This window comes from Oncorhynchus kisutch, linkage group LG6, assembly GCF_002021735.2.
Source record: "Oncorhynchus kisutch isolate 150728-3 linkage group LG6, Okis_V2, whole genome shotgun sequence".
NCBI classification, from domain to species: Eukaryota; Metazoa; Chordata; class Actinopteri; order Salmoniformes; family Salmonidae; genus Oncorhynchus; species Oncorhynchus kisutch.
Genome location: NC_034179.2, coordinates 15,764,427 through 15,791,307, shown reverse-complemented (window position 1 = coordinate 15,791,307; position 26,881 = coordinate 15,764,427). Strand labels below are relative to the sequence as shown.

General features: G+C 41.5%; 1 protein-coding gene across 8 annotated transcripts in view; it reads left to right on the top strand.

Annotated features, from left to right (window-relative positions):
- Positions 1-6,214: 6,214 nt before the first annotated feature.
- Positions 6,215-26,881, top strand: part of LOC109892385 (adenomatous polyposis coli protein) — a 52,344-nt gene continuing 31,677 nt past the window's right edge. For 3 of the 8 annotated variants that reach the window (XM_031826272.1, XM_031826273.1, XM_031826270.1), the window contains exons 1-2: positions 6,215-6,456; positions 18,656-18,808. In XM_031826272.1, coding sequence (XP_031682132.1) covers positions 18,674-18,808 — 135 coding nt within the window. In that variant the 5' untranslated portion in view covers positions 6,215-6,456; positions 18,656-18,673. Of the gene's footprint in view, positions 6,457-14,637; positions 14,757-15,181; positions 15,379-15,803; positions 15,879-18,655; positions 18,809-26,881 lie in introns of those variants that run through there. The other 5 variants (XM_020484884.2, XM_031826271.1, XM_031826268.1 and 2 more) reach the window with 4 other exon arrangements.

The window sequence follows — 26,881 nt, the reverse complement described above, 5'->3', positions numbered from 1 at the left end:
TGATACTTGTAAAGAGATCAATAAGTACTTTCTTGACTTCATCTGGAAAATGAAGTCTCACAAACTAAAAAAGTCAGTCCTTTCTAATAAAAGAGCCAAAGGCGGTCTAGAAGTGTTGTATTTTGTTGACATAAATAACATTTTCAAGATCAACTGGTTGAAAAGATGTTTGATCAATACTGATTCAATATGGTATTTCATTCCAAATAATGGATTTAATAAGTTGGGAGGTCTTCAATTTTGACTGAAATGTAAGTATATTCCTGAAAGATTACCTGATAAATTGGCTAGGTTCCACGAACAAGCTTTAATGGCCTGGAAAATATGTTCCCTACATAATTTTCCCCACATAAAACTCTTTTGTGGAATAATTCAGAAATAACTGTAAGGAATAAGTCATTGTTCTACCCCAGCTGGCATGAAAGGAATATTGACTTTGTTCTTGATGTTTTCAACAACAAGGGTAATATTCTCACATATGAACAATTTATAACATTGGAAGAGTTTCCAATACCTTTCAGAGAATTTATTTCTGTGATCAAAGCTGTTCCCAGTGGTCTAACTACACTAATGAAAACTCATCTTAGCTTTGGTAATGATTACACAATTGATCCAGAACTCAGATTGAAAGGCGTGGGCTTACTTGAGAAATCTTGTTGCAATAAATATATAAGACAAATTCTTCATTCACAAAACCAATTTACACCGAGAGGGAAATTTTTGTGGAACATGCTTATTCCTGACATTGTCTGGAAAAATGCATGGTTAAGACCTTACAAATATTGTATACCAAACAAAGTTAAGGAAGTGCACTTTAAAATTTTACATAAGATATATCCATGTAATTCTATGATTTACAAATTTGTGGACATTGATGATATCTGCGTTTTCTGTGAAAAAGAAGGTGAGAATCGGTCTCACTTGTTCTTTGAATGTAGATTTGTGTCCGAATTTTGGGGAAATCTTGCAAAATACGTATTTATCATTATGAACACTACTCATGTTTTTGACATGAAAGACATAATATGTTACTATTGCAATGATAACAAGACCATTGAAATGATAGTGATTTTTTAAATTCTTGTTGCCAAATAAATACTTTATACACAAACAAAAATTCAAAAATTATATACCAAAATTACACTTATTTTTGATTGAATTTAATTATCTTGTTAAGACATTATCCCTAGTAAATAACAACAAGGATAACATCTTCCTGAATCATTATAATTTTATTTTCTCAGAGTGAATTCAATTGCACAAAAAAAAAATGTTTTTAATTTTTTTAAATAGTTTTATTGATTTTTGTATGTTTGAGTATTTTCTTGTTTTGTTTTGTTAGACATGTTTGATGTAGCAATGTAAGTTGATTTTTGTATTATGAATAATATACAAATTTAAATAAAATAAAAAGTACAAAAAACATTTTTTTAAATTAAAAATATTTTTTTAAATCTTCAGTTCATTACCAACTGCAACCCGCCACCTACCATCTGAAACACAAATCTCAGTTTTTGGACACTATTGCTTTCTAACCAATTTATGAATCACTGTGCGTAAATACTAAGGAAGGTACTTGTTTTCCCCATGTGTTACTGACGAAGTTGTCAAAAGTTTAAAGAATATTTATGTCATTACAGTATTATGTATCTCGTTTTTTTATGCTAGCTATCTAACATTGTTAGCTACATTTCCGCCTGTTATTGTTAGCTGGCTAGTTTGATGTTGCTAGCTACTTGTATTTTCATTTCAGTTATTGGATTATTATAATAGATGAGCTCTGTATATCTTGTTTTGTTATTGCTAAATTAATATGTGCCTTATCTGCGTCTTTCTTTTTCTCAATGCAGTTAAGCCAAATTATTCAGAGAGGCGTTCTACAACTCTTTGAGTGCTCTCCAAGTCCGGAAGTGAATGCCACGTAGCGCAACATTTCAGTCACTGATTAATATCATTTTCCCATGAATTTCAAGATTGAAAAATATAATGACATAATGCCGTGGACCGAGCTAGCCATTAACGTCCCTTAACGCTCAAAGACAGATTCAATGGCTGTAGCATGGCATATTCGACTGAATGATTAGCTAATACATATTTGAGAAATTATGAATAATAAGCATATGCTTTTACCTGATAATATACTAGTAATGATAATATAACAACTTCAAATACTGAGCTAGTAACGTTAAGTAGTCTAGGTTAACTTAGCTGACCTTCAACTGAGGGAATTCAACAGAGTTCTGAGAAATTTTTACAACTCATTAAAACTCTGAAAATAAACATATGGGCAAATGTTATGAAACATGATAATAATAGGCCTGCTTTACGGGTAGGCAGCTAATTGTTAAATTGCACTCTCTATCCTTACCTTGGAGGGTCACTGTCTCCGAGCTGATCGCCTGTGAGTGAGACAACGCTAGCTAGCCAATGGGACCATAATAGAACGCCCCTCTGAATAATGGGGCGAGGTTTTGGCTTAACTGTGTTGGGAAAAAGATGCGCCTTATCTTAGTATTAACGCCATTATATTCATGTTAATTATTTCCAGACCACATCTTGCAAGGATAAATTGACAGTTAATTGGATAATCAAAGCTTAGTGACATGGCACAGATTTGCAAACATTATTAATTTCCAATCAACATTAAAGAACCCTGAACTGAGGAACTGTCTCTCTCACCATCTCTCTAATAGGAGTGCAATCTCCATAACTTCACCTACTCAATGAGTGTTTAAATTCCAGAGGCACCGCCCTCCACTTCATGATCCTTCACAGTCGGATTGAGTAAACAACCCGAAGATATGGATCCAACACATACAGACACACCTGACCCATCCACATGGCCCCATTCACAGAGAGAGACATCCCCCCCAGCACACCTGGGTGATTTTGCTGTTGAATATCTCCCTCACCAGGAACAATGCCTAGCCACAACTCAAGCACCCTCTTCATTAGGACGAAGGAGAAGTCGAGCAGACATCCGATCAGAGGAGAGCTACCAGCTACAGATATAGTGCCCGCTCATCGATGAGCCGCTTCCCAGATCTATCAGACTTCCAAGCGGTGATGTTGGAGGAAAGAATGAAGCTCACAGAGTTCAATGACCTACAACATCAGCTAGAGCAAGATCACAACGTCAACATAGAGTGTCAACGCCTAATTGAAGCCAGAGAGGCTCAGCAACAACAGGAAGAAGCTCACCGTCGACAGCAGGAAGCTCACCAGGCCCAAGAAGCAATACCTACACAACTGAACAGGCAGCGGCATCTACAGAAGGTAGCTAATGATCTAGAGCTAGCAAAGCTTGTCACATGCTGTCTTAAAGTAAAAGATGAAGGTGTTGATGCAGGCAGAACCCAGATGACTCAGCCAGAGCAGAGGTGCCTCTCACCAGCACTGTCTGATGAATCATGTGACAGCTTTGTGTCTGTCCTACCGACACAGCCACAACACCACAACCTAGGAGAAAGAGGCAGAGCCTATGAAGACTCTCCCTGCTTACCTGAGGCACTCATTACCCAGCTCACGTAGTTCCACACCCTGCTCCAGCGTCCATGGTTCCATGCCCTGCTCCAGCACCCATGCTCCAGCACCTGCCCTGGACCAGTACCTGCAGTTCCATACCCCGGGCCAGCATCAGAAATTTCTGCAAACATGTGTCTGTCAGTTACAGTCCTCAACTCCTATATATCAGCAAGTTCAATACATGGAAAGATCTCATGAAGGCAACAACTAGATCCCTATGTGGGGTGGCCGATCCACTCTCTATTTCCCCCAGTGAAGCAGCAGAATACATAGCCGCAGAGAATCTCATCCTGAAGCAAGCTCAGATGGAATTGTTTCCTGAAGAGGTCAGTGCCCTCAGGTCTATACCTTCTAACAGTCATCTGGGTCCCTTGTTTCCTGAGTACGATTCAGGACTCCTCATAGTTGGCAGTAGACTGTGCAGAGCAGAGCACCTGGAGATGGATGCTGTGCACCTTGCTATGCACCTTCCACATCCTCCGCTGACCAAGCTGCTCATTCAAGATTTTGACGAGACTCTCCTTCATCCCGGTCCAGTGAGGGTTCTGTCAGAACTGCATCGTAGATACTGGATTCTGCGTGGAAGGGAGGCCATCTGGAATTTTCAGCACACCTGTTTTCAATGCCAAACATGTTGAGCCAAACCTGAAGTTCCTAAGATGGCAGACTTTCTTCCTGCTCTTCTGTGACTGTACAAACCACCCTTCTACTCTACCATCGTGGATTGTTTCAGATCATTCAACATAAAAATCGGACATCGCAACAAAAAGAGATGGGGAGTAGTCTACAAATGCAAGACCAGCCGCTGCATCCACCTGGACCTCCTGGAGAGTCTGGATGCCGATGCCTTCCTGATGTCTCTAAGATGCTTCTTTGTGCGTCGAGGGAAGCCTTTCAAGCTCCTTTTGGACAATAGTTGGAGAGACGATAACTGCGATAGGCCTTCAAAGCCATGGCCCCCCCACCTGAAGGACAGTTGGCCAAACAGAGGATAACATTCCGGTTCAATTCGCCAAACGCGCCTGACAGAGCAGTGAAGACTGCTCTCAAGATCATATTTAACTAACAGACCGTCACTGAAACTATGCTCCACATGGTGCTTACGAAAGTGGAGGGACTCTTGAACACAAAACCCCTCGGGTACATCTCCTCTGATGTCGTGGACCCAGATCCCGTCACACCAAGGTTCCTACTCATTGGACACTACAACGCATCTCTTCCCCAGGCTTTGTATGACTCCAGTAAAATCCTAGGAAAACGCCGCTGGAGGCATAGCCAAGTATTTGCCCATCACTTTCAGTCCCAGCTTGTCCGTCACTACCTGCCAAGTCTACAGGAAAGACAGAAGTGGAGGATGGGTGGAAAGGAACTTATTGTGGATCAATTAGGACGGCTGCTATTCAAGTCAAGGGTTGGACTTATCTACAAGCAGTAGCCTGGCTGGTGCAGCTCCCAGCCATCCTTGATGAGGACGCAGAAGTACCTGCTACCTATAACAGACTTTCCCTCTGTTTAGAATGTTTTAGCAGACATTCGGGGAGGCTGCGTATGAAAGCCTGTCCCTTTCAGAACTCAGGGATGATGTCACAGCTATCACAAGCTTGCAGAGTGTTAGGTTCATTACCAAGTGCAGCTCGCCACCTACTGCTGTGAACACAAATCTCAGTTTTGTGACATTATTCCTTTCTAACCAATGTATTAACCACTTTGTGTAAATACCAGAACTGTATGTATGGTATTTGTTTTCCTGATGAAATTGTCAATAGTTTAAGAATATTTTTTGTAATTATTACAGCATTATGTATTTCGTTTTTTTTAATGCTAGCTATCTTACATTGTTAGCTGGCTAGTTTGATGTTGCTAGCTACTTGTATTTTCGTTTCAGTTATTGAATTATTATAGATGAGAGCTGTATATCATGTTTTGTTATTGCTAAATGAATGTGCCTTATTTTAGTATTGATGCCATTGTATGAATGTTTATTACTTCCAGACCACATTTACATTGTTTATGGTAAATGGACAGTTAATTGTTTAATCACAGCTGAGTGACATGGCACAGAATTGCAAACATTGTTAATCTCTAATCAACATTAGAGAACCCTGAATTGAGGAACTATTTCTCTCACAATCTCTCTAATAGGAGTACAATCTGCTCACTCATAAATTTTTAAATTCCAGAGGCACCGCCCTCTACTTTGGTAGGGGGTTAAGGCAGTGTTTCCTAAATTCGGCCCTCGCACATTAAGGGGTGTATGTTTTAGTTTTTGCCCTAGCACTACACATCCGATTTAAATAATAAAGTAATCATCAACCTTTGATCATTTGAATCAGCTACGTAGTGCTAGGGGGAGAAAAAAAAACGTCACGAGGACCGAGTTTGCTAAACGATGGGTTAGGGTTAGAATCGGGCTCCCGAGTGGCGCAGTGGTTTAAAGCACTGCATCTCAGTGCTAGAGGCGTCACTACAGACCCTGGTTCGATTTCGGCCGGGATAGGGAGTCCCATAGGGCGGCACACAATTGGCCCAGTGTGGGCCGTCATTGTAAATAAGAATTTGTTCTTAACTGACTTACCTAGTTTAATAAAAAAAATAAAAGGGTAGGGACATCCCAAGGATCCCGGCTAGCAGAACAATTTATTTCTCACGGCCTGAGGGCGGATATCCTTTGCGCATCATCATCAAGCATGCGCGCAAGCTGACAGTAGAGACAACATGGCGTAACGAAGGAAGCAAGAGTACAAAGAAAAAAAGCGGAGGGAGACACAATAGAAAAAAGTTTAGTTCGAGTCTTGAAGACTGTAACATTTCAAAGTATAGGAATGGACCCACGTCTAAAGTTAGATTCGAGGTTTTGATAGTGATTTTTCACCCTGGAATACACTATAAACTACTTGGTGCAAATTGGAGCGAATGTTGATAACGTTACAGGTAAGATAATTTACCTTGGCTAAATGTTAGCTCGCGAGCTAGCTAACGTTAGCTTTTTAGCGAGCAATCTGCTACACGTTAGCTACAAAGCAGCCTGTTTTGACTGGAAGAAAACTACATATTTATCTGGCAATGCAAGTACCTCCGGGAGACCTTTTCAACTGAGTAGGACACGAACTCATGTCAACTATTTTGAGCATGGCTATGGAAATGAGCTGGCATGAACTTAATTTAGCTTGCGTGCTAGTTTCTGATAGGTAGCCTACAATTATCCCAGGCTACTGCTAGCTATCGGAAATGTAATAAAGAAGAGGACGACACTTTTTTTGAGGGGGGGGGAGGCAAGCTGCCAGCACTTTGAAGAAACGTTATGTTAGTTACTTTCTTACACACAAAAAAGTATGGACGTCAAAGTTGTTTTAAAATAACCTTGCAGCGTCCGGTGCAGTAAGGTAATTGAACGTTTTCATTTATCACGAGCTTGTTACCAGGTTTAGTAATGTGCGAAGAACTTGCTAACTCAACTATTACAATCGCCACAGCTACTTTACGTTCCATCAAGTTTGGCTTGCTACTTTGTATCCATTAGGTTGTATTGCGTTGCTTAAACAAACCCTTTGTGTGACAGATTAGCCACGTACACTGTTATTGATCAGGCGCTAGAATGTTGTGAAAGTATTTTTGTTTCATTAATGTGAGACAGCATAATATTCTACCGGTCCCTCCAATGTTGCACTTCTTTGCACCATCTGGTAACCTTTGTGGTTACCTAAAAAAATTTGGCAGTATTTTATTACATTTCTATTTAACCAGGCAAGTCAGTTAACTGTTAGACCTATATCCATCCTGCCCTGCCTTTCTAAAGTCTTCGAAAACCAAGTGAACAAACAGATCACCGACCATTTCGAATCCTACCATACCTTCTCCGCTATGCAATCTGGTTTTCGGAGCTGGGCACGGGTGCACCTCAGCTACGCTCAAGGTCTTAAATGATATCATAACCCCCATCGATAAAAGACAGTACTGTGCAGCCGTCTTTATTGACAGAGTCGAAAGCATTGGCCTGGTCAATCACCACATTCTTATCGGCAGACTAAACAGCCTTGGTTCACTAACTACTTCTCAGAGTTAATTGTGTCAAATCGGAGGGCCTGTTGTCCAGACCTCTGGCAGTCTCTATGGGGGTGCCACAGGGTTCAATTCTCGGGCCAACTCTTTTCTCTGTATATATCAATGATGTCACTCTTGCTGCGGGTGATTCTTTGATCCCACCTCTATGCAGATGACACCATTCTGAATACTGGCCCTTTGGACACTGTTTTAACAAACCTCCAGACGAGCTTCAATGCCAAACAACACTCCTTCCGTGGACTCTATCTGCTTTTAAATGCTAGTAAAATGAAATGCATGCTCTTCAACCCATCGCTTCCCACACCCGCCTGCCCGTCTAGCATCACTACTCTGGACGGTTCTGACTTAGAATATGTGGACAACTATAATCCCTAGGTCTGGCTAGACTGAACTCTCCTTCCAGACTCATATTAAGCATCTCCAATCCAAAATTAAATCTAGAATCATCTTCCTATTTCGGAAACAAAGCCTCCTTCACTCATGCTACCAAACATACCCTCGTAAAACTGACTCCTACCGATCCTTGACTTTGGTGATGTCATTTACAAAATAGCCTCCAAAATAGCCTCTACTCAGCAAAATGGATGCTGTCTATCACAGTGCCATTGGTTTTGTCACCAAAGCCCCATATACTACCCACCACTGCGACCTGTACGCTCTCGTTGGCTGGTCCTCGCTACATATTTGACGCCAAACCCACTGGCTCCAGGTCATCTTTAGTTTTTTTAAAGCGCCACCTTATCTTAGCTCACTGGTCACCATAGCAACACCCACCCGTAGCATGCGCTCCAGCAGGTATATTTCACTGGCCATCCCCAGATCCAACACCTCATTTGGCTGCCTTTCCTTCCAGTTCTCTGCTGAGCCAATGACTGGAACGAATTACAAAAATCACTGAAGTTGGAGACTTATCTCCCTCACTAACTTTAATCATCAGCTGTCAGCAGCTTACCGATCGCTGTAGCTGTACACAGCCCATCTGTAAATAGCCCAACTGCCTACCTCATCCCATATTTGTTTGTTTTTCTACTCTTTTGCACACAATTATTTCTACTTGCACATCCTCATGTGCGCACCTATCACTCCAGTGTTAATAATTGCTAAATTGTAATACTTCGCCACGGTTGGCCTATTTATTGCCTTACCTTCTTCATTTGCACACACTGTATAAAGATTTTTCTATTGTGGTATTCACTACGTTTGTTTATCCCATGTGTAACTGTTTGTCGCACTGCTTTGCTTTATCTTGGCCAGGTCACAGTTGTAAATGAGAACTTGTTCTCAACTGACCTACCTGGTGAAATAAAAAATAACATTCTTATTTACAACGATGGCCTAGGAACAGTGGGTTAATCTGCCTTGTTCACGGGCAGAACGACAGATTTTTACCTTGTCAGCTCGGGGATTCGATCTAGCAACCTTTCGTTACTAGTCCAATGATCTAACCACTAGGCTACCTGCTACCCCACATTCCCATGTTTTCCTGTCTCGCCTTTTTTGGTGACCACAAACACCCACAAGTTATTCTGGGGTAGTGTTTTTATTGCATTACTCTTTCCATGTTGATAGAAAACTCCTGTATATTACCGTGACATGTGTTTGATGTATTACATTGACCATTGTGGAAACCCTAACAATGTTAGCAGTGTCAAGCCATAGGCCTATTATCTTGTCAAGTGGCCCCATTATTGAAATTACTGTTATGGTTACCCCACTAATGCGTTGACTGGGTTGGAGGACTGTCAGTGTTTGGTCTCTATGATATATCGTTAGCTTGTTGCCTTGAATTGAGCTAAGTTGATGAAAAATGTTTCCCACACATAGGCGAATGAATGTGTGAGAACTATACTAAGGACAACACCAACAATGAGAGAGGGGACCAGGCCAGCCAACAAGACGGTGTCCCAAATGGCACTTTATTCCTTATAGGGGCATTGTCTCTGGTCGAAAGTAATGCACTATATAGGAAATAGGGTGCCATTTGGGATGCGGTCCAAGGGTCCTTGACTGCCAACGTCTGGCTTCCTCTTGCTCTTTCTCTCTCTTGTCTTCATTTGTATAAAAAAACCATTTTCCCGTCATTCTCTGTTGCGTGGTGATACAGGGCAACCATTGAGAGGGAGAGAGATGAGTATGATTTAACACTAACAAGAAGTTCATTCAGATGTCTTATTTGTCAGGTTTTTAATTGAGTAGGAAAATATAGTCAACAATGGTACTGTGGCGCTGTGAATCCAAGATGGAGGAGACAATTACAGTATTGTTCAAAAGTTTGGTCACTTAGAAATGTCATTTTTTTTAAAGAAAAGCTCATTCTTGGTCTTAAAATAACATCAAATTGATCAGAAATACAGTGTAGACATTGTTAATGTTGTAAATGACTTGTAGCTGTAAACGGCTGATTTGTTATAGATTTTTTTTCTAAAAATTGAATATCTACATAGGTGTACAGAGGCCCATTATCAGCAACCACCACTCCTGTGTTCCAATGACATGTTAGCATTTTAAAATGCTAATTGATCATTATAAACCATTTTGCAATTATGTTAGCACAGCTGAAAACTGTTACACTAATTTGAAGAAGCATTTAAACTGTCCGCCTTTGGACTAGTTGAGTATCTGGAGCATCAGCATTTGTGGGTTCGATTACAGGCTCAAAATGGTCAGAAACAATGTTCTTTCTTCTGAAACTCGATAGTCTATTCTTCTTCTGAGAAATGAAGGCTATTCCATTCCAGAAATTGCCAAGAAATTGAAGATCTTGTAAGTTGAAAAATGTAGCCATACAATGACAAATGTAGCAACACAATGGAAAAATATATTGTATTAAAGCTAGAATCCTTAATTTTTCTAGACACATGGGTGTTGGAAAATAAACATGTCAGGTCATGCAGCTAAATATTTAGGAGCATATGCGAGAAGAATGGTTGCACTGTAGAGCCCTGTACATCTGGCTATAGCCCTAATCCTATAACAGCATCAGTCTATAGCCTAAACACTTTGGTACTATTTTCTGCTTGGTTGGAATATGAGCTCCTCCTGACAGGAAAAGACTCCTGAACCCAGGTCCCGCTGTGAAGGCCAGGACAACCAGTATTCTCTCTGTGCTCCTCCACTCACTCACATGATGGGTATCTATTGTAGAGGTCGACCGATTATGATATTTCAATGCCGATACCTAAAAACACAGATACCGATTAATCGTCATAAAAAATGTAAATAAAATCATAATAATATATCTATATATTTGTAATAATGACAATAACAACAATACTAAATGAACACTTATTTGAACTTCATATAATACATAAATCAATTTAGCCTCAAATAAATAATGATACATGTTCAATTTGGTTTAAATAATGCAGGAACAAAGTGTTGGAGAAGAAAGTAAAAGTGCAGTATGTGCCATGTAAAAAAGAGCTAATGTTTAAGTTCCTTGCTCAGAACATGAGAACATATGAAAGCTGGTGGTTCCTTAACATGAGTCTTCAATATTCCCAGGTAAGAAGTTTAAGTTTGTAGTTGTTATAGGAATTATAGGACTATTTCTCTCTCTGTACGATTTGTATTTCATATACCTTTGACTATTGGATGTTCTTATAGGCCCTTTAGTATTGCCAGTGTAACAGTATAACTTCCGTCCCTCTCCTCGCCCCTACCTGGGCTCGAATCAGGAACACATCGACAACAGCCACCCTCAAAGCAGCGTTACCCATGCAGAGCAAGGGGAACAACCACTCCAAGTCTAAGAGCGAGTGACATTTGAAACACTATTAGCGCGCACCCCGCTAACTAGCTAGCCATTTCACATCGGTTACACCAGCCTAATCCCGGGATTTGATAGGCTTGAAGTAATAAACAGCTCAATGCTTGAAGCACAGCGAAGAGCTGCTGGCAATATTAACAAAATTTGCATGTTTAACCTCTCTGGGATATGTGGGACGCTAGCGTCCCACCTGGCCAAAAGCCAGGGGAAATGCAGAGCGCCAAATTCAAATAAATTACTATAAAAATCTAAACGTTCATTAAATCACACATGCAAGATAGCAAATTAAAGCTACACTTGTTGTGAATCCAGCCAACATGTCAGATTTCAAAAAGGCTTTCCGGTGAAAGCATACAATGATATTATCTGAGTATAGCACCTCTGTAAACAAAGAAAGCATATTTAAACCCTGCAGGCGCGACACAAAACTCAGAAATAAAAATATAAATCATGCCTTACCTTTGACGAGCTTCTTTTGTTGGCACTCCAATATGTCCCATAAACATCACAAATGGTCCTTTTTGTTCGATTAATTCCATATATAAATGCGCATATATATATATATATATATATGCGCATTTATTTGGCGCGTTTGATCCAGAAAACACCAGTTCCAACTTGCACAACGTGACTACAAAATATCTCGAGGTACCTGTAAACTTTGCCAAAACATTTCAAACTACTTTTGTAATACAACTTTAGGTATTTTTTAACGTAAATAAACGACAAAATTGAATACGGGATGATCTGTGTTCAATAAAAGGAGGAAAACAAACTGAAGCTAGATTTCTGGTCACGCGCCTCTATCTAACAGTACACTTCAAGTGACCCTCGTTCAAGATGGTCGTACTTCTTCATTACACAAAGGAATAACCTCAACCAATTTCTTAAGACTTGACATCCAGTGGAAGCGATAGGAACTGCAAGACGGTCCCTTAGAAATCTGGATTCCCAATGAAAACCAATTGAAAAGTGACCTGAATGATTTGTCCTCTGTTTCGCCTGCAAAATAAGTTCTGTTACGCTCAGACATGATTCAAACAGTTTTAGAAAGTTCAGTGTTTTCTATCCAAATATACTAATAATATGCATATCTTATCTTCTGAGGATGAGTAGCAGGCAGTTGAATTTGGGCATGAATTTCATCCGGACTTGAAAATACTGCCCCCTGTCACCAATAAGTAAAAAATATATACTTGTGCATTGATGTTTATGGTTAGGTACACATTGGAGCCACGACAGTCCTTTTTCACGAATACGCACCGCATCGATTTTATGCAACGCAGGACACGCTAGATAACTACACATGGTTGATGATATGGTAGGCGATCCCGCAGGTGAAGCCGGATGTTTAAGTCCTGGGCTGGCGTGGTTACACGTGTTCTGTGGTTGAGGCCGGTTGGACGTACTGCCAAATTCTCTAAAAATTAAGTTGCAAGCAGTTTATGGAAGAGAAATTAATTACATTTTATGGCAACAGCTCTGGTGGACATTATTGCATTCAGCATGCCAATTATGCACTCCCTCAACATCTGTGGCATTGTGTTTTGTGACACAACTGCACATTTTAAAGTGGCCTGTTATTGTCCCCAGCACAAGGTGCACCTGTGTAATGACCGTGCTGTTTTATCAGCTTCTTGATTTGCCACCTGTGGATTGATTATCTTGGCAAATGAAAAAAATGCTCACTAACAGGACAACATTTTAGAGAATTAAGCTTTGTGTGTGGAAAATGTCTGCGTTTTATTTCAGTTTCATGAGCTTTGCATGGTGCATTTGTAGTTTTAACATAACAAAGCGACCCTTGAATAATTAGCTTAAACAATAAATAAAGTGTTCCATGTCAGCAATGGCATTCACAAATGCATTCAACTGGTTTTAGTCTTTGCTGTAATAAAGGCTTTACAAAAAACAATGTTATAACACTGGTATGCTTATAATTTATTTGGTGTTTGCATTCATTGTTAACATTCTTTGATCGCCAGTAGGTTCCACAACCAATCACATTTTTTACACACAATTTATTCCCCTTTCCGTCCTGAGCAACCAGTAAACATTCCCCTGTTTCAAGTGTATTTGTCATGTCCTCTGCACCTAATATGCTGTTAGTGTTCTGAGTTTGTCATAAACAATTTGATGTGATTATGATACACTAAGTCAGGTCCCATTGGTCCCGTGCATGGATTGCGATGCATACACGTGCCATGTAAAGAGAGCAAGGGTTGAGGGAATATGGAATGTTTTTTTTTCCTAAACAAATGAGGGATTTCGATAACAGAACTTTTCAGTCAGAAATGGCTGTAATTATGTTACAGCTTCAGCAACACGGACAGCGCGATAAACACTTGATGTTCTGTGGTGGCCGCTGCAGCAGGGAGGAAAGACAGACAACGGGTGGTAGTCACACAGGCACTTTTTTAAGTCTGAGCCCAGTCTGACACAATCAAATCAATTGCGGCCGGACTCACTCTAGTCATTTGTCTTAATTATTTAATCAAACAGTGCACTTAAAGCATCAGACAAGCTCAGTGCATATAGTTGATTTTATTAAAACACATAGGTCTATATATGGAAAAATGCACATTAAAAAAAAAAAAAAATGTGTACCAGTCGTTTGGTCCAAAGATTTCGACCAAGATTTACTTTTGGGGAGGGTCAGCCCTAGTTAAATAGGAATGATATCCTTTGCCACTTATCTTACAACATATCTCGAACCAGTCAAACTATTCAACCAAACAATAAATTAATACATTGTAAGTTTCTTTCCAGCAAATTTCTAAGTTACACATTTATTGTACAACCAGTAAAGGAGTTTTGAAGCTGAGGGTTCAGTATTTATGAAGTTTGGTAATGAATACGAAAACTAGCATAGTTCAGCTAGTTTAGCCAGGGAAAAAGAGTTTGGGCCTGGTGCGCATGTGCAACAGCTGGGCGCACGTATGCGCACTAGGCTAATTCAGGAGCCTGAAGGGGAAACATTTGATTTAAACAATTCAGAAACAAATAGATTACTTATATTTAAGGAGAGCAATTTCACAAACAACCCTTAAATCAGATGTAATTTCCACCATAAAAACAAACTTAAAATTATATTTGTGTGAACCTGAAGCCAGAAAATTGTGAATTCCCCTGTGGACACGGTGGACTCCTCACCACTTTAAGTGCCCGAATTGAGGCGGCTGGGAGAAGCAGCTGTGCCACAGAGCTGGAAGCCAGCCAGCACTGGTCACTGCAGAACCAGCCACGGAAACAGCAGAACAGGGCTGTCCCTGCCTGATCCTCGCTGCCAGGCGATTGGCTGTACCGAGTGGTCATGTGACCGGGTGCTGGCTGGATGTGCTTTCAGCATCGGACACAGTTGAGGAGATGGGATGGACACTGTCACTGCTATCGAAATGGGGTAAGGTTTTGCTTTTTCAATTATTGAAAATACCCCCACTTCTCCTTTCTACAACGGACAAAAATTGAGACGTAAAAAAAAATATTCTGTCTATTAATGGGGATTAGGGGCAGGCAGGGAGCTCCTGGGGGAATAATGGTGTGTTTGTGTGAATAGCGAGGCGTAGCCGCTAAGCCTTTTGGAGGGTGAGACTTCTGCTTAGCCTAGCTACCGGTTATGCTCCAACAAAGCAGACGTGTCATTGTGACTGTGCGATGCTGTCTTTCTTTGGACGCTGTAGGGTTGCTATGGGGTCAGTCTGACAGTGGCTGTGTCGTCTTTGTCTGGGTTGACGTCGTCATTGGTTAATCCCTGGTTGTATTGTGCTGTGAAGGGCTGGGTTAGTTGGGTTGTGTGTGTGAGCTCACACCACTGTCTGCCTACTTTTTCTTTGTGGTGTCAAGGGAAGGGCATTTGTCGCTCAGCAGCTGACTGCTGGGGTTTTTCTGGTTTAGCTATCTGCTGAGGGGGGGGGGTCTCCATCCATAGTGTGTTTCTCTCTCTCACACACCCTTTCACAGATTCACAAAAAGCCTCATCCATCCAGTGCAGTGCTACGTTCACTGCTAGTGTTAGACCAAAGGTAAATGTGAGCGCCTGCCTGGTTGTTTTATCGTGTCAAGATGGAATCCTCATTTTCGAGGGAGGAAGATGTTAATTTAGAGAATTGGACACGAGGAGGATTTGTCATTATCATTATACATTTTAATGCACCAGGAAGCATCAACCTGCAAAATGGATACCCAGAATTAGCCAATTTAAGGGGAGGATGTATTTTAAGAACATTGATGCAATATTCATGAGGTAGAAAGAGGATGCAGTCCCCTTCTTTCTCAGCCCCTGCTCTGTTGTTCTTTTCAATCATTTGTTCATTCCCCCCTTCGTGTTTCTTCTCGCTCGCGCCCCCTTCAAACCCTTTTGTAGGCAAAATTTGACAGGTTTAGCATATATGGTGCCAGTAGCGGTTTGCTTTGTTCAATGTTGTGTTGCTTTGTTTTCTCTATCTAGAGATATTACTGACTGATTTTTAGTGGGCTGAGTTCTGTGGGTGTATAGCTACATGATGCAGAGGGAGAGGACATGGTAAGATTCGAGATTATTATTATTTTTAACTTGCAAGCTTTGTGTATTGTACAGTTACAGCATACACATTGTATCCGTTGAATTTAATTGTACTAAAAAAATGTTTTGATTTCATCCATGACCTAGCCTACGTTTACTGCACACTAGTGAATGACCGAGGAAGAGTGATCAATGTTGTCTACTAGCCTAATTAAAATAACAGCGCATTAGTCTAATATCTGGAGGAAATACATTTTGTGAAATATAGGTTAAAACTGTACAGTAAGGGGCAGGAGAAGTAGCCTAAAACGGAAATGGTGTGGTGATGACAGGGAGCTCATGCAGATGGGTCTAACTGATATGATTCTGAACTGATGTGGATGTTGACGTAATTGATAATGCAATAATGAAACTGATATAAGCCTATGGAGTTGTGTAATTTTTAATACAATTTGTGTAACTGTAGCCTACCTTCCTGCCAAATATCTATAACAGCCATATTCACTATAATACTATAGCATTTGTTGATAGTACACTATGGCACAGTACAATGATCATTGTAGCATTGCAACCTCATTCTTTATCCCATCCTCCTTCATAGTCAGCAGTTGTAGACTCTGGCTGTTAAATGATGGTGATGATAAGCTCTCTCTTTTATGGCGTAGGCTAGAATTGAATCTCCAAAATGGCTGCCAATTGAACTACTTCAGTCTGCATCTGCCAACAGGGGCTTGTCTTTTGGCTCACCTTCTGCAGTTCTCCACTGTATTGTAAATGCATCAAGTGGCAGTGTATCCATACAAACTTTTTTTTAAATACACATCCCCGAACCAATTTCGGTTACCCCTTTGCATCAATAGATATAGAACCCTGATATGTGTTCATTAGCCAGTGCATTGACAACTCACAGGGTGATTCTGGAATGCTGTCTTGTGTTCTTCTCTACCCGTCCTGTGTATAGGATCCAGCCTAGTGAGGGAAGTATTGACATTTTGGGACAGACTCGCTGCCCAATCAACCCAGCCTAATTGACTCACTGAATTCGATTGGTCCTTCATTGAATCTTTGGCAAACAAATGTTGCTCTAGTCTAGGGAACCAGGACATTGTGTCAAACAAACCAATATCATGGTTCTGAATTACTAATATTGCACTGTGAAGTTGATTGTTTAGTCAATGTCGACCAGGGGATAATATAAGCCACTGTTAAGGTTAGTTAGTTAGTTAGGTCTGAATGCTTCTGCCGGAGTCTGTTCTAGTGGTAGCATTGCTAAAGAGTTCCAAAGAGTAAGCGTTCATGCCAAGGCCTTTGCTGATATTTAACATGTCACTCACTGATCATTTGGTAACCAAAGCATTTTTGATACATTTTCCACCTCAGTGTTACAGTTACTACTCATCCCCGCTTGCTTGCCTCCTACCCTCTCCATGATGGATGATCTAAAAATAAAAACTTTTCCTCAGCAAGACAAACGAGAGTCCCCCCCCCCCCCCCCCTCTGTCATGTAGAGTTGTCTTCGTAGGGGGCTCTGTGGGGCGTGAGTAACGGTGTTCCCTTAGCTGGCCGACTACATCTTCGGTCTTCTAGATCCTCTCTTCTCAGCTGCTCTCAGAGAAACCCAAGTTAACACATTAGTAAACCACAGCCTGCCCTACTCATAGTAGATGCAATGCACAGTCTCTGTGGTATGGTCCTTGCAAATGTTGTTTGTTGCAGTAGATAACAAAGATTTTTAGTTGCATTAACAAGGAGTATAGTGTAAACCGTGCCCATTTTGGCCTAGGCTTAAATTGTACAGATGTGGTCAGTGAACATGTGTGATATGGATTCAGTGTTGGAGGATGAGGTTAATATTGAAAATATAAGGTTCTAATCTATTGGACTTTGTGGTGTTTAGACAATGCCATGTGCATTGAGATTTCAGTGGTAGTTGGCCATGAACCATTTGACAGGTGGTATGGCAAGAGATGGTATGGCACTGTTGTGCTCTGGCTGTAGCTTCACAGTGGTGGACTGGGCGTCTGTCAGCTGGAGACTTGGAAAAATTGGACCTTGCATTTAATCCTCTTTGTCTTTTTGTTCTTGCATCTAAACAAAATGAATGTTTCTCAATATTTTTTGCTAAAATGTAGGCAAATAACTACGCTATTATTGAACGGTTATCGTAATTACGATGATCCACTTCTTCCATCAACCGTTTGTCTGATAAAAGTCCTTGTTAAAAAATTAAATGCAGTTAAGCTAGTCCAACCACTGACACGGCTTGTAAAATCTGCCCAGGCGTGAATTAACAAGCCTAATGTTTTTAAAACCTGTGTGAATTGCTCTTAACCCAAAGCCATGTAAGGCATTTACAACTCTTATTCTCCAGATCTTATTCTCAATTGTTTTTCATAAAATCTTGTGTGCTGCTTTTTGTTTTAATGTGACTTGCTTTGGCCCTCGCAACTGGCCTCGTCTTAAGTCCTGCCGCTCTGATTGAAAAAGGCTTTAATTCTTAGAACCTTTGCTGAACTGTAATTTTCCAATGTAATGGTAGAGGATATGGTGCTATAAATGTATCAAGGCTTTTTAAAGCCCATTTTCTATGATGAGCTGGATATTAATTGGCATTGTGTTATGGACACTGTCACCACTGACCATAATGTAGCCTAGCTTAATTATATCCATCAATCAAATGTAGGCTTCCAGATGAATTGTGATTGAGGCGGTCTGTCTGTTTTTATTGGCAATTTTCCAGTGCTTAGTAGGAGTTGATTCAACCTTTTTAACCGTTGTTAATGTGTTCTTGTCCTTAGGTCAAGAGGTAGTCCAAGATGGCTGCAGCGTCTTATGATCAGCTGCTGAAGCAAGTGGAGGCACTGAAGATGGAGAACTCCAACCTTCGGCAAGAGCTTGAGGACAACTCCAACCACTTGAACAAACTGGAGACTGAAGCCTCAAATATGAAGGTAATCAGACCTCTTCTATGGTACTACACTAAGAACCCTGGGTCGACGGTCATGTTCAATATGGCACATTGGGTCGAAGGTCGTTAATTATGGCACATGTAGCAAAACATTTAGCTATGTAAACTGACTTTTCTTATTTGAGAGGTACAGACAAAGAATTTCTGATTCATGTCTATTGAACACAAGCCAGCTTTTCCTCTTCACTCAAATGCTTGTACCAACTCAGTGACCTTAGTGTCCACTAGAGGTCGACTGATTCTGATTTTTCAACACCGATAACGGATACCAATTATTGGAGGACCAAAAAAAGCCGATGCCGATTATTATTTTTTTAAAGAAGGGGGGGGGGGAGTATTTGTAATAATGACAATTACAACAATACTGAATGAACACTTATTTTTACTTAATATAATATATATATAATATATAACCTCAATAAAATCAATTTAGCCTCAAATAAATGAGTCTTTAATTTTCCTAGGTAAGTAGTTTTAGTTTGTAGTTGTTATAGGAATTATAGGACTATTTCTCTCTCTGTACGATTTGTATTTCACATACCTTTGACTATTGGATGTTCTTATAGGCACTTTAGTATTGCTAGTGTAACAGTATAGCTTCCGTCCCTCTCCTCACCCCTACCTGGGCTCGAACCAGGAACACATCGACAACAGCCACCCTCAAAGCAGCGTCACCCATGCAGAGCAAGGGGAACAACCACTCCAAGTCTCAGAGTGAGTGACATTTGAAACGCTATTAGCGCGCACCCCGCTAACTAGCTAGCCATTTCACATCGGTTACACCAGCCTAATCTTGGGATTTGATAGGCTTGAAGTAATAAACAGCTCAATGCTTGAAGCACAGCGAAGAGCTGCTGGCAAAATGCACGAAGTGCTGTTTGGATTTTAAGAAATGCATTGATGTTTATGGTTAGGTACACATTGGAGCAACGACAGTCCTTTTTCCCGAATACCCACCACATGTATTATATGCAACGCAGGACACGCTAGATAACTACACATGGTGGTTGATATTACTAATTTAACTAGTGATTATGATTGTTTTTTATAAGAAGTTTAATCAAATCAAATTTATTTATATAGCCCTTCGTACATCAGCTGATATCTCAAAGTGCTGTACAGAAACCCAGCCTAAAAGCCCAAACAGCAAGCAATGCAGGTGTAGAAGCACGGTGGCTAGGAAAAACTCCCTAGAAAGGCCAAAACCTAGGAAGAAACCTAGAGAGGAACCAGGCTATGTGGGGTGGCCAGACCTCTTCTGGCTGTGCCGGGTGGAGATTATAACAGAACATGGCCAAGATGTTCAAATGTTCATAAATGACCAGCATGGTCGTATAATAATAAGGCAGAACAGTTGAAACTGGAGCAGCAGCACGGTCAGATGGACTGGGGACAGCAAGGAGTCATCATGTCAGGTAGTCCTGGGGCATGTTCCTAGGGCTCAGGTCCTCCGAGAGAGAGAAAGAGAGAAGGAGAGAATTAGAGAACGCACACTTAGATTCATACAGGACACTGAATAGGACAGGAGAAGTACTCCAGATATAACAAACTGACCCTAGCCCCCCGACACATAAACTACTGCAGCATAAATACTGGAGGCTGAGACAGGAGGGGTCAGGAGACACTGTGGCCCCACCCGAAGACACCCCCGGACATGCTAGCTAGCAACTTACCGTGGCTTCTTACTGCATTTGTGTAACAGGCAGGTTCCTCGTGGAGTGCAATGTAATCAGGTGGTTAGAGTGATGGACTAGTTAACTGTAAGGTTGCAAGATTGAATCCCCGAGCTGATAAGGTAAAAATCTGTCATTCTGCCCCTGAACAAGGCAGTTAGCCTAGGAACGGTGGGTTGTCATTGAAAATAAGAATGTGAACTTAACTGACTTGCCTAGTTAAATAAAGGCACAAAAAAAATGGCCAAATCGGTGTCCAAAAATACAGATTGTTATGAGAACTTAATCGGCCCTAATTAATCGGTCGACCTCTAGTGTCCACCCTGAGATTGGAAGGGTGTGATTTCAATCCCTGGCTGAGTCATACCAAATACTATAAAAATGGGCATTCCACATTGAGAGAGATCTGGGGTAAGGCGTCCTGTCCATGGGGTGTACTTGTACATTAAGCTTTCCTCACGCAACAGTCGTTACTGTGTTTGTCCCAGTTATTGCTTCACTCAGTAGGCTACATCAAGCACAACAGTGGGATATTTCCCTAGGCAAGATCTTAGAACATAGTCTGTCTTCCAGCTTTGAACAACCAATATGTAAGGTGTTAGGGTTGAGTGCTCCGCTGAATTTTAGGAAGTCATTTAGACTCTCTAATCCGCTCCCTCTCAATATAGGCCTAGCTAACGAGGAAGACACCATGATGTATCATGGATAGAAATGTTAGCTAGTATCCAAGACAGAAATAAATATATCCTTCTCATCCTGTCAACATTCTCTCAAAACCCCTTCACAGGCCTCTCGCTCTCCCGACACATTCCCCTGTATTGCCACTCAAATTAGCCCCTCAGCTTCAACCTCCCTATCTGCATCCCAGAGTCGGTCTGTCTCTGAAAACGTTATTTGGCTGTCATCCTCGTTCCCTCAATTCCTCTCTAAGCCTATTGGAAAATGGGGGGGGGGGTTGAGGGAGGCCCCTTGGATCCTCTCCGCCAATGCATTTTCATCGGAATTGAGGAAACAAGGACTGAGGAAGGAGTGATTTGGCAGTTAGTAACATTTTCAGACACCAGGACTCTGTTCACAAGAAAAGCTGCCATCCTGGGCTAGGCTGCTGAATCTCTCTTTCTCACACACACACACTCGTTGAATGTACCCGCCTGCTAGGTGCCGTTGCTTTAATTGGATGATGTGACCTGGCAGGCTGAGGCTTCAGGAGGTGATTTAAACTCCTAGGGCTTTTCTGTTCTCACAGGAACATTTGGGTTCTCAACTATCTCTGTCAATGTCTTCTACCCCGCAATGCACCCTTAGGTAGTGAGTGGTGCCACCTCACATTAGGGAGCACTACTTTCTTAAATGTACGAGTGGCAGTGAATGTAGTGGACTACTCATTAGCCCATGAACTAAGGACAAGAGACTGCAAATCCTTCCCTCAATCACAAATCAACCCCTAGGGGTTGACACTCTCTGATCTTTTAAAATACCTAGGGGATATGGGCTAGGGGTTAATACACTCTGATCTATTTAAAGGCCTAGTTGCTTTTGTAGAGTGTTTCCTGGGAATGAGTGTCACTGTGGAAGAACTCAGTGTGTTGGGACTGGGTGAGGTAAATGTTTGGAGCAGGCTTAGTCAGTATTAGTTATTAGTCATTTCTGGGGAGCGTCTTAATGTGAGTAACACTGACACATACTTTATGTGAGACTGTACTCACTTTCCAGTAGCATTGGAGCTGGTTGAGGTTTCTCTCCCACTTTTGGGCATTTCAAATGAGGGGTTCTGCTCTGCCCTTGTCTGAGGAGAGTCCTACTCTGTGAGTAGCCTAACACTGATTATGCATCCTTTATCTCAGTATGTTTGGAGCTGGGTTTGAGGTTAGCCTGATTCTCACTTTTGGGGGGGGGGGGGGGTCTGACGGCTCTACTCTTAGACTGGCACATTCAGCACTGCTGCTAAGCTATCTATTAACAATGCACCCCATCAGCTCTGCTCTGCCTCTGCATCCGCTCTGGCTGAAATTGAAAACCTGCCAACTCAGTCAGTTTAGTAAGCCAAGGGCTAGGCTACCTGCTACTCTGCAGTCTGATATTTCATGCTGGAGGGAGGTGGCTGGTGCACACCCCTTTGTGCTGCTGCAGATACAGAACCAGCCTGGTTTTGGCTTAGGGATTTATCTGACACTAGCTTAAGGAGAGCAAAGGGGTGAGAATGATATTTTTTTTCTGCAAAGACGCCATCCATTGTGTTGACCTGTATTGTTGAGAAATCCTTCCTGGACTGTGAACTATAGTGTTGGAGGTTAGGTTCCTGCATCCTGCAATGCTTACTAAATAGTTTAGCTTAATGCTTATTGTAAGTGGGCTGTTTTGTTGGTTAATGGTAGCCTAAGTAAGAATAAACTCTAAGTACTGTAATGCAATTTTTCTTTATAGTCTAAATAGGGGGAAGGGCTATCATTTGCAACCAAGTGAGAATTATTAGGCCTATCTTGTGGAAAAATGGCCTGTTAGTATTCCTTACAGGGGAGAACCCCTGTTGAGATCATAAAAGATAAATCATAAATAATGAGATTATTCAGGGGGTAAATAATGATATTGTTTATGACTAATGGATGAAATTTAAAGACAGTCTGCCTTTTCCCTTTGTGCTAATCAGTTTCATATTCATCAGAAACCCCATCTCCCTCTGGCACTTTGAGATCGATGTAGGCTGCTTGCTCTCTCGCTCTCTCTCGCTCTCTGCTCGCTCTTAGGCGCTCCCTTCCCTCTGCACGTTGGGGAAAGCTGTCTTTTTTTAGCGTCTCTCTCCCTTCCTCTCATTGTATCTGATGAATGCGCCTCTCAGTTCCGACATCCAGACATTTCCTCTCTCCTCGGGGCTCAGGGTCTGCGTCCCAAATGGCACAATGTTTCCCTTTTATAGTGCACTACTTTTGACTAGGGCCCATAGGGTGCACTATATAGGGAATGGGGTGCTATTTGGGACACACAGTCTGTCACAGGCTCACAGCTGCAGGGAGACCAGAGGAGAGCATGAACAACAGCCTCTCCATCAATGAGCACTGAGCAGGCTTCCTCTCTCCTACACACCAAGCCAATTACACACAGCACAACAAGAGCTCAATTTCAGTTCAATAATTATGTTTACGAGCACGCGCACTCACACACGCACAAAGACACATCGAATTGTACTTGCATCTTATGTAACCCAGTTCTAACCTAAACCATACAGCTTTAGATGAGCACTAAACCTCTATAAATCCTCAGTCATTCCATCCTGTATGTGGAAAGGGATGCTGTAAAGTGACATTTTGCATTTGATATCTCAAGTTTCTGGTAGAAAGTTTCTTCATAAGAAGTTACTAGTGAAATTGAAATTACCTTTTGTGGGATCAATACTAGTGGCTCATTCCACAACATAATAGTGTAATAGTGCCACTGGGTTAGTTGAAACAGACTTAGTTCTCAGAACAGACAGGTTATGATTTAAGCTTTCTACTTTACACATGTCTTGGTACTTTTATTGTGAAAAGTTCAGACCTAAAATATTTGGGGCCCTGAATCTCCTAGGTTTTTTAGGAATCCACTTTGTTTAGCAGAAAAGTTTAATCAAGGAGTTTCAGACATGGAAATTAAGGGTTTCCAATCAATGAATAGCTTTTGAACATAACAGAACACCCCCTTTTCCTATATTTTTTTACCATGCTTTTTTTCTATTTTGAGAAGTCTTTCTGGTGGATTATCATCCTAAAACTACCCAACAGGAATCTGTGGTGGTCTGGGTCTTTCGTTAAGTACAGCCTAGTTAGTAAGGTTACTTCACACATTAGTGTTCTAATTTAAACCCTCCAGGCCTGCCTTCCCTTGACATCAATGCTTGTTTTTTCCTTATTACACACCACATGCTTAACAACAACAATATTGCATTCTCAAGGACAGTCTACCTTTTTCCAGTCAGAGTGCAGTACAAAAGCCGGACATAGCATGGTTCAGGGCCTCATGGGAGCCCAGCTCAGATGAAACCAGAGCCTAATGAGAATGAGAGACCCCGGCATGCTGGGTGGGTTTTGGCTCTGCAGATGGGTACTTTTACAGCATTGATTTGAGTTACTAGGACTATTGGATGACTATTTTAAAGCCTGTATGTGAAAGGTATGCAGGACACTCCAACACTGCAGGGTTGCACGGGTTTTCTAGCCCGTCTCTCTGTTGGATTTGTTTATTAGGGAAGAGTGTGTCCATTTTCCCATTTCGGATTGGGCAAACACATCCAGAATTCTGAGACTTGGACAGCAGTTGACTTAAAAATATAATTTAACAAGAGTTGACAACTTGACTTGGTATGGATGTGGCAGCTTCAAGGTTTACTTTCCTTTTTTATTTGGTTATCCAACTAATTTAAGGAAGTTCAGACTTGATTGCATGTCCTCAATTTAATTTACTCTCAATGGCCCCATGGTTATTTGTTTTTATAGGTCTTTTTATAGGCCAGATCAATCTATATGGATTCTCCTCTTGGTCTTGAATTTACGGTCAGCTAGTAGTCTACGTTATAAATGAGCTGTATTCTATTCACGTTAGCAACATGTCCGTCACCCCCAATGGTTGAATAGAGGAGTGGTTCTGCTAGGAACTGCTGTGAATAGAATGAGGGGCTCTTTATCATATGATCCCAGCCTGATAATGCAGCCGTTGTGTGGTGTGTCTAGACGTCACACATGCTTTACAGAGCGAGGGAGAGAGAGAGCGCATCGCACAGTCAGGGCTGTGTGTTTTTGTTTCCTGCCGTCCAGCCCCTCCCGTCTGACCCCCTTTCAGCCTGCTCATCGATGCATGGGCCAGGGTCAGAGGTCACAGGGTAGAGGTTGGTGGACACTGTGACCGTCCGGGTCATGCGTTGGGTACGTTGTGAGTAACCCTTCAATCTAATGGGAAGCAGCTGTATGGACATAGCCTCTTGATGTCCCCTGGTCTCTGACTGACTGAGACGGGACAGGCAGGGTGGAAGGAAAACCCTGTTCTGTTTTCTGTGCGGGAGCCGTGTTGTCGCCGGACATCGCTTTGATGCTTTGCTCTCCTCTCGGACTCACTGGAGGACAGGAGACTACTCTTTCTATTCCACTTGAAAAATAAAATAAGCTAACGAACTGTTCAACCTGGAAATACTTTTTATCTAACTTTTGATTTAATGACCCGCAGTAAAAATTAGCAGTTAATATAAAGTCCAGATTGGTTGAAGGATTCTGCCTGCTGTGGAGACTACCACTGCTGCTACAGCTATAGTACTGTACTCTGGGATTCCTGAGCTATATGGACATGATCGTATCCAGCCTCTCGTTCGCTATGCTGTATCCTTCTGATTATAGGCCTAGTTTTAACGCTGGATTGATTATTCTCCTCTGGAAGTATGCCTTTCCACCATTCACTCTGTCACTGTTGTAGGTTCATTGTGGGAAGTATTAGTCCTCCTGCAACGAGCCAGTTTCAATAGGCTAATCAAGTTCATGATCTTTTTCCAGTCATGTTTTGTAGAGCTGAGCGGTTAACTGATTATGGACGGGACACGTAGTTAAACAAACCCTTAGAGGGATCAAGATCTTTGAGATCGTCATAATGTGTTGTATATTAGTTCAAGTAGGTTCAGAGTTCCATTTTGAGATAGGACATTACACCATTAAAGTGACCAAACTTTTTGCATTTGTGGATTCCCGGCCGGCCGAACCCTTCCCTAACCCGGACGACGCTGGGCCAATTGTGCTCCACCCCATGGGTCTCCCGGCTGTGAGAGCCTGGACTCGAACCGGGATTTCTAGTGGCACAGCTAGCACTGATGATGTGCCTTAGACTACTGCTTAGACCACTGCGCCACTGGGAGAGCTATAGCTCCATTCTTGTGTATTTTATTCCATTGAAAAAAATGGTTTATTAAACTGCATCATTGTTGAAGGGCTCATAAGCAAGTATTTCACGGTAAAGTCTGAACCAGTTGTATGCGGCTCATGTGACAAATTAAATTGGATGTTTTTGATGTTACATCAAAGCCAGTGGTTGGATGTTTTTCCTCTCACTGTTCTACCCTGTCCATCAGGCAGCATGACCAACCACCGGTTCCTTGTCTCTGGAATGGGATAGTGGTGGGGGGGTTGAGGCAAACATTCTATTTTGCACTGCAGTGGGCCAGTAGGTTTGGCTATACTTTTTACAGGTGTGAATGGACTTTGTTTTTGTGGCTTAAATGTTTTTGTTTCTAAACTAACAGAACATTGCTGTTCTTTCCTTTGGAAGTGTGTGTGTGTGTGTGTGTGCACCTAGATATTGTTCAGTGCTCTTATTTGCTGTTGTGTGTTTACAAACAATACATTAAAACCGATTTTTTGTTTTTCCTGTATTTC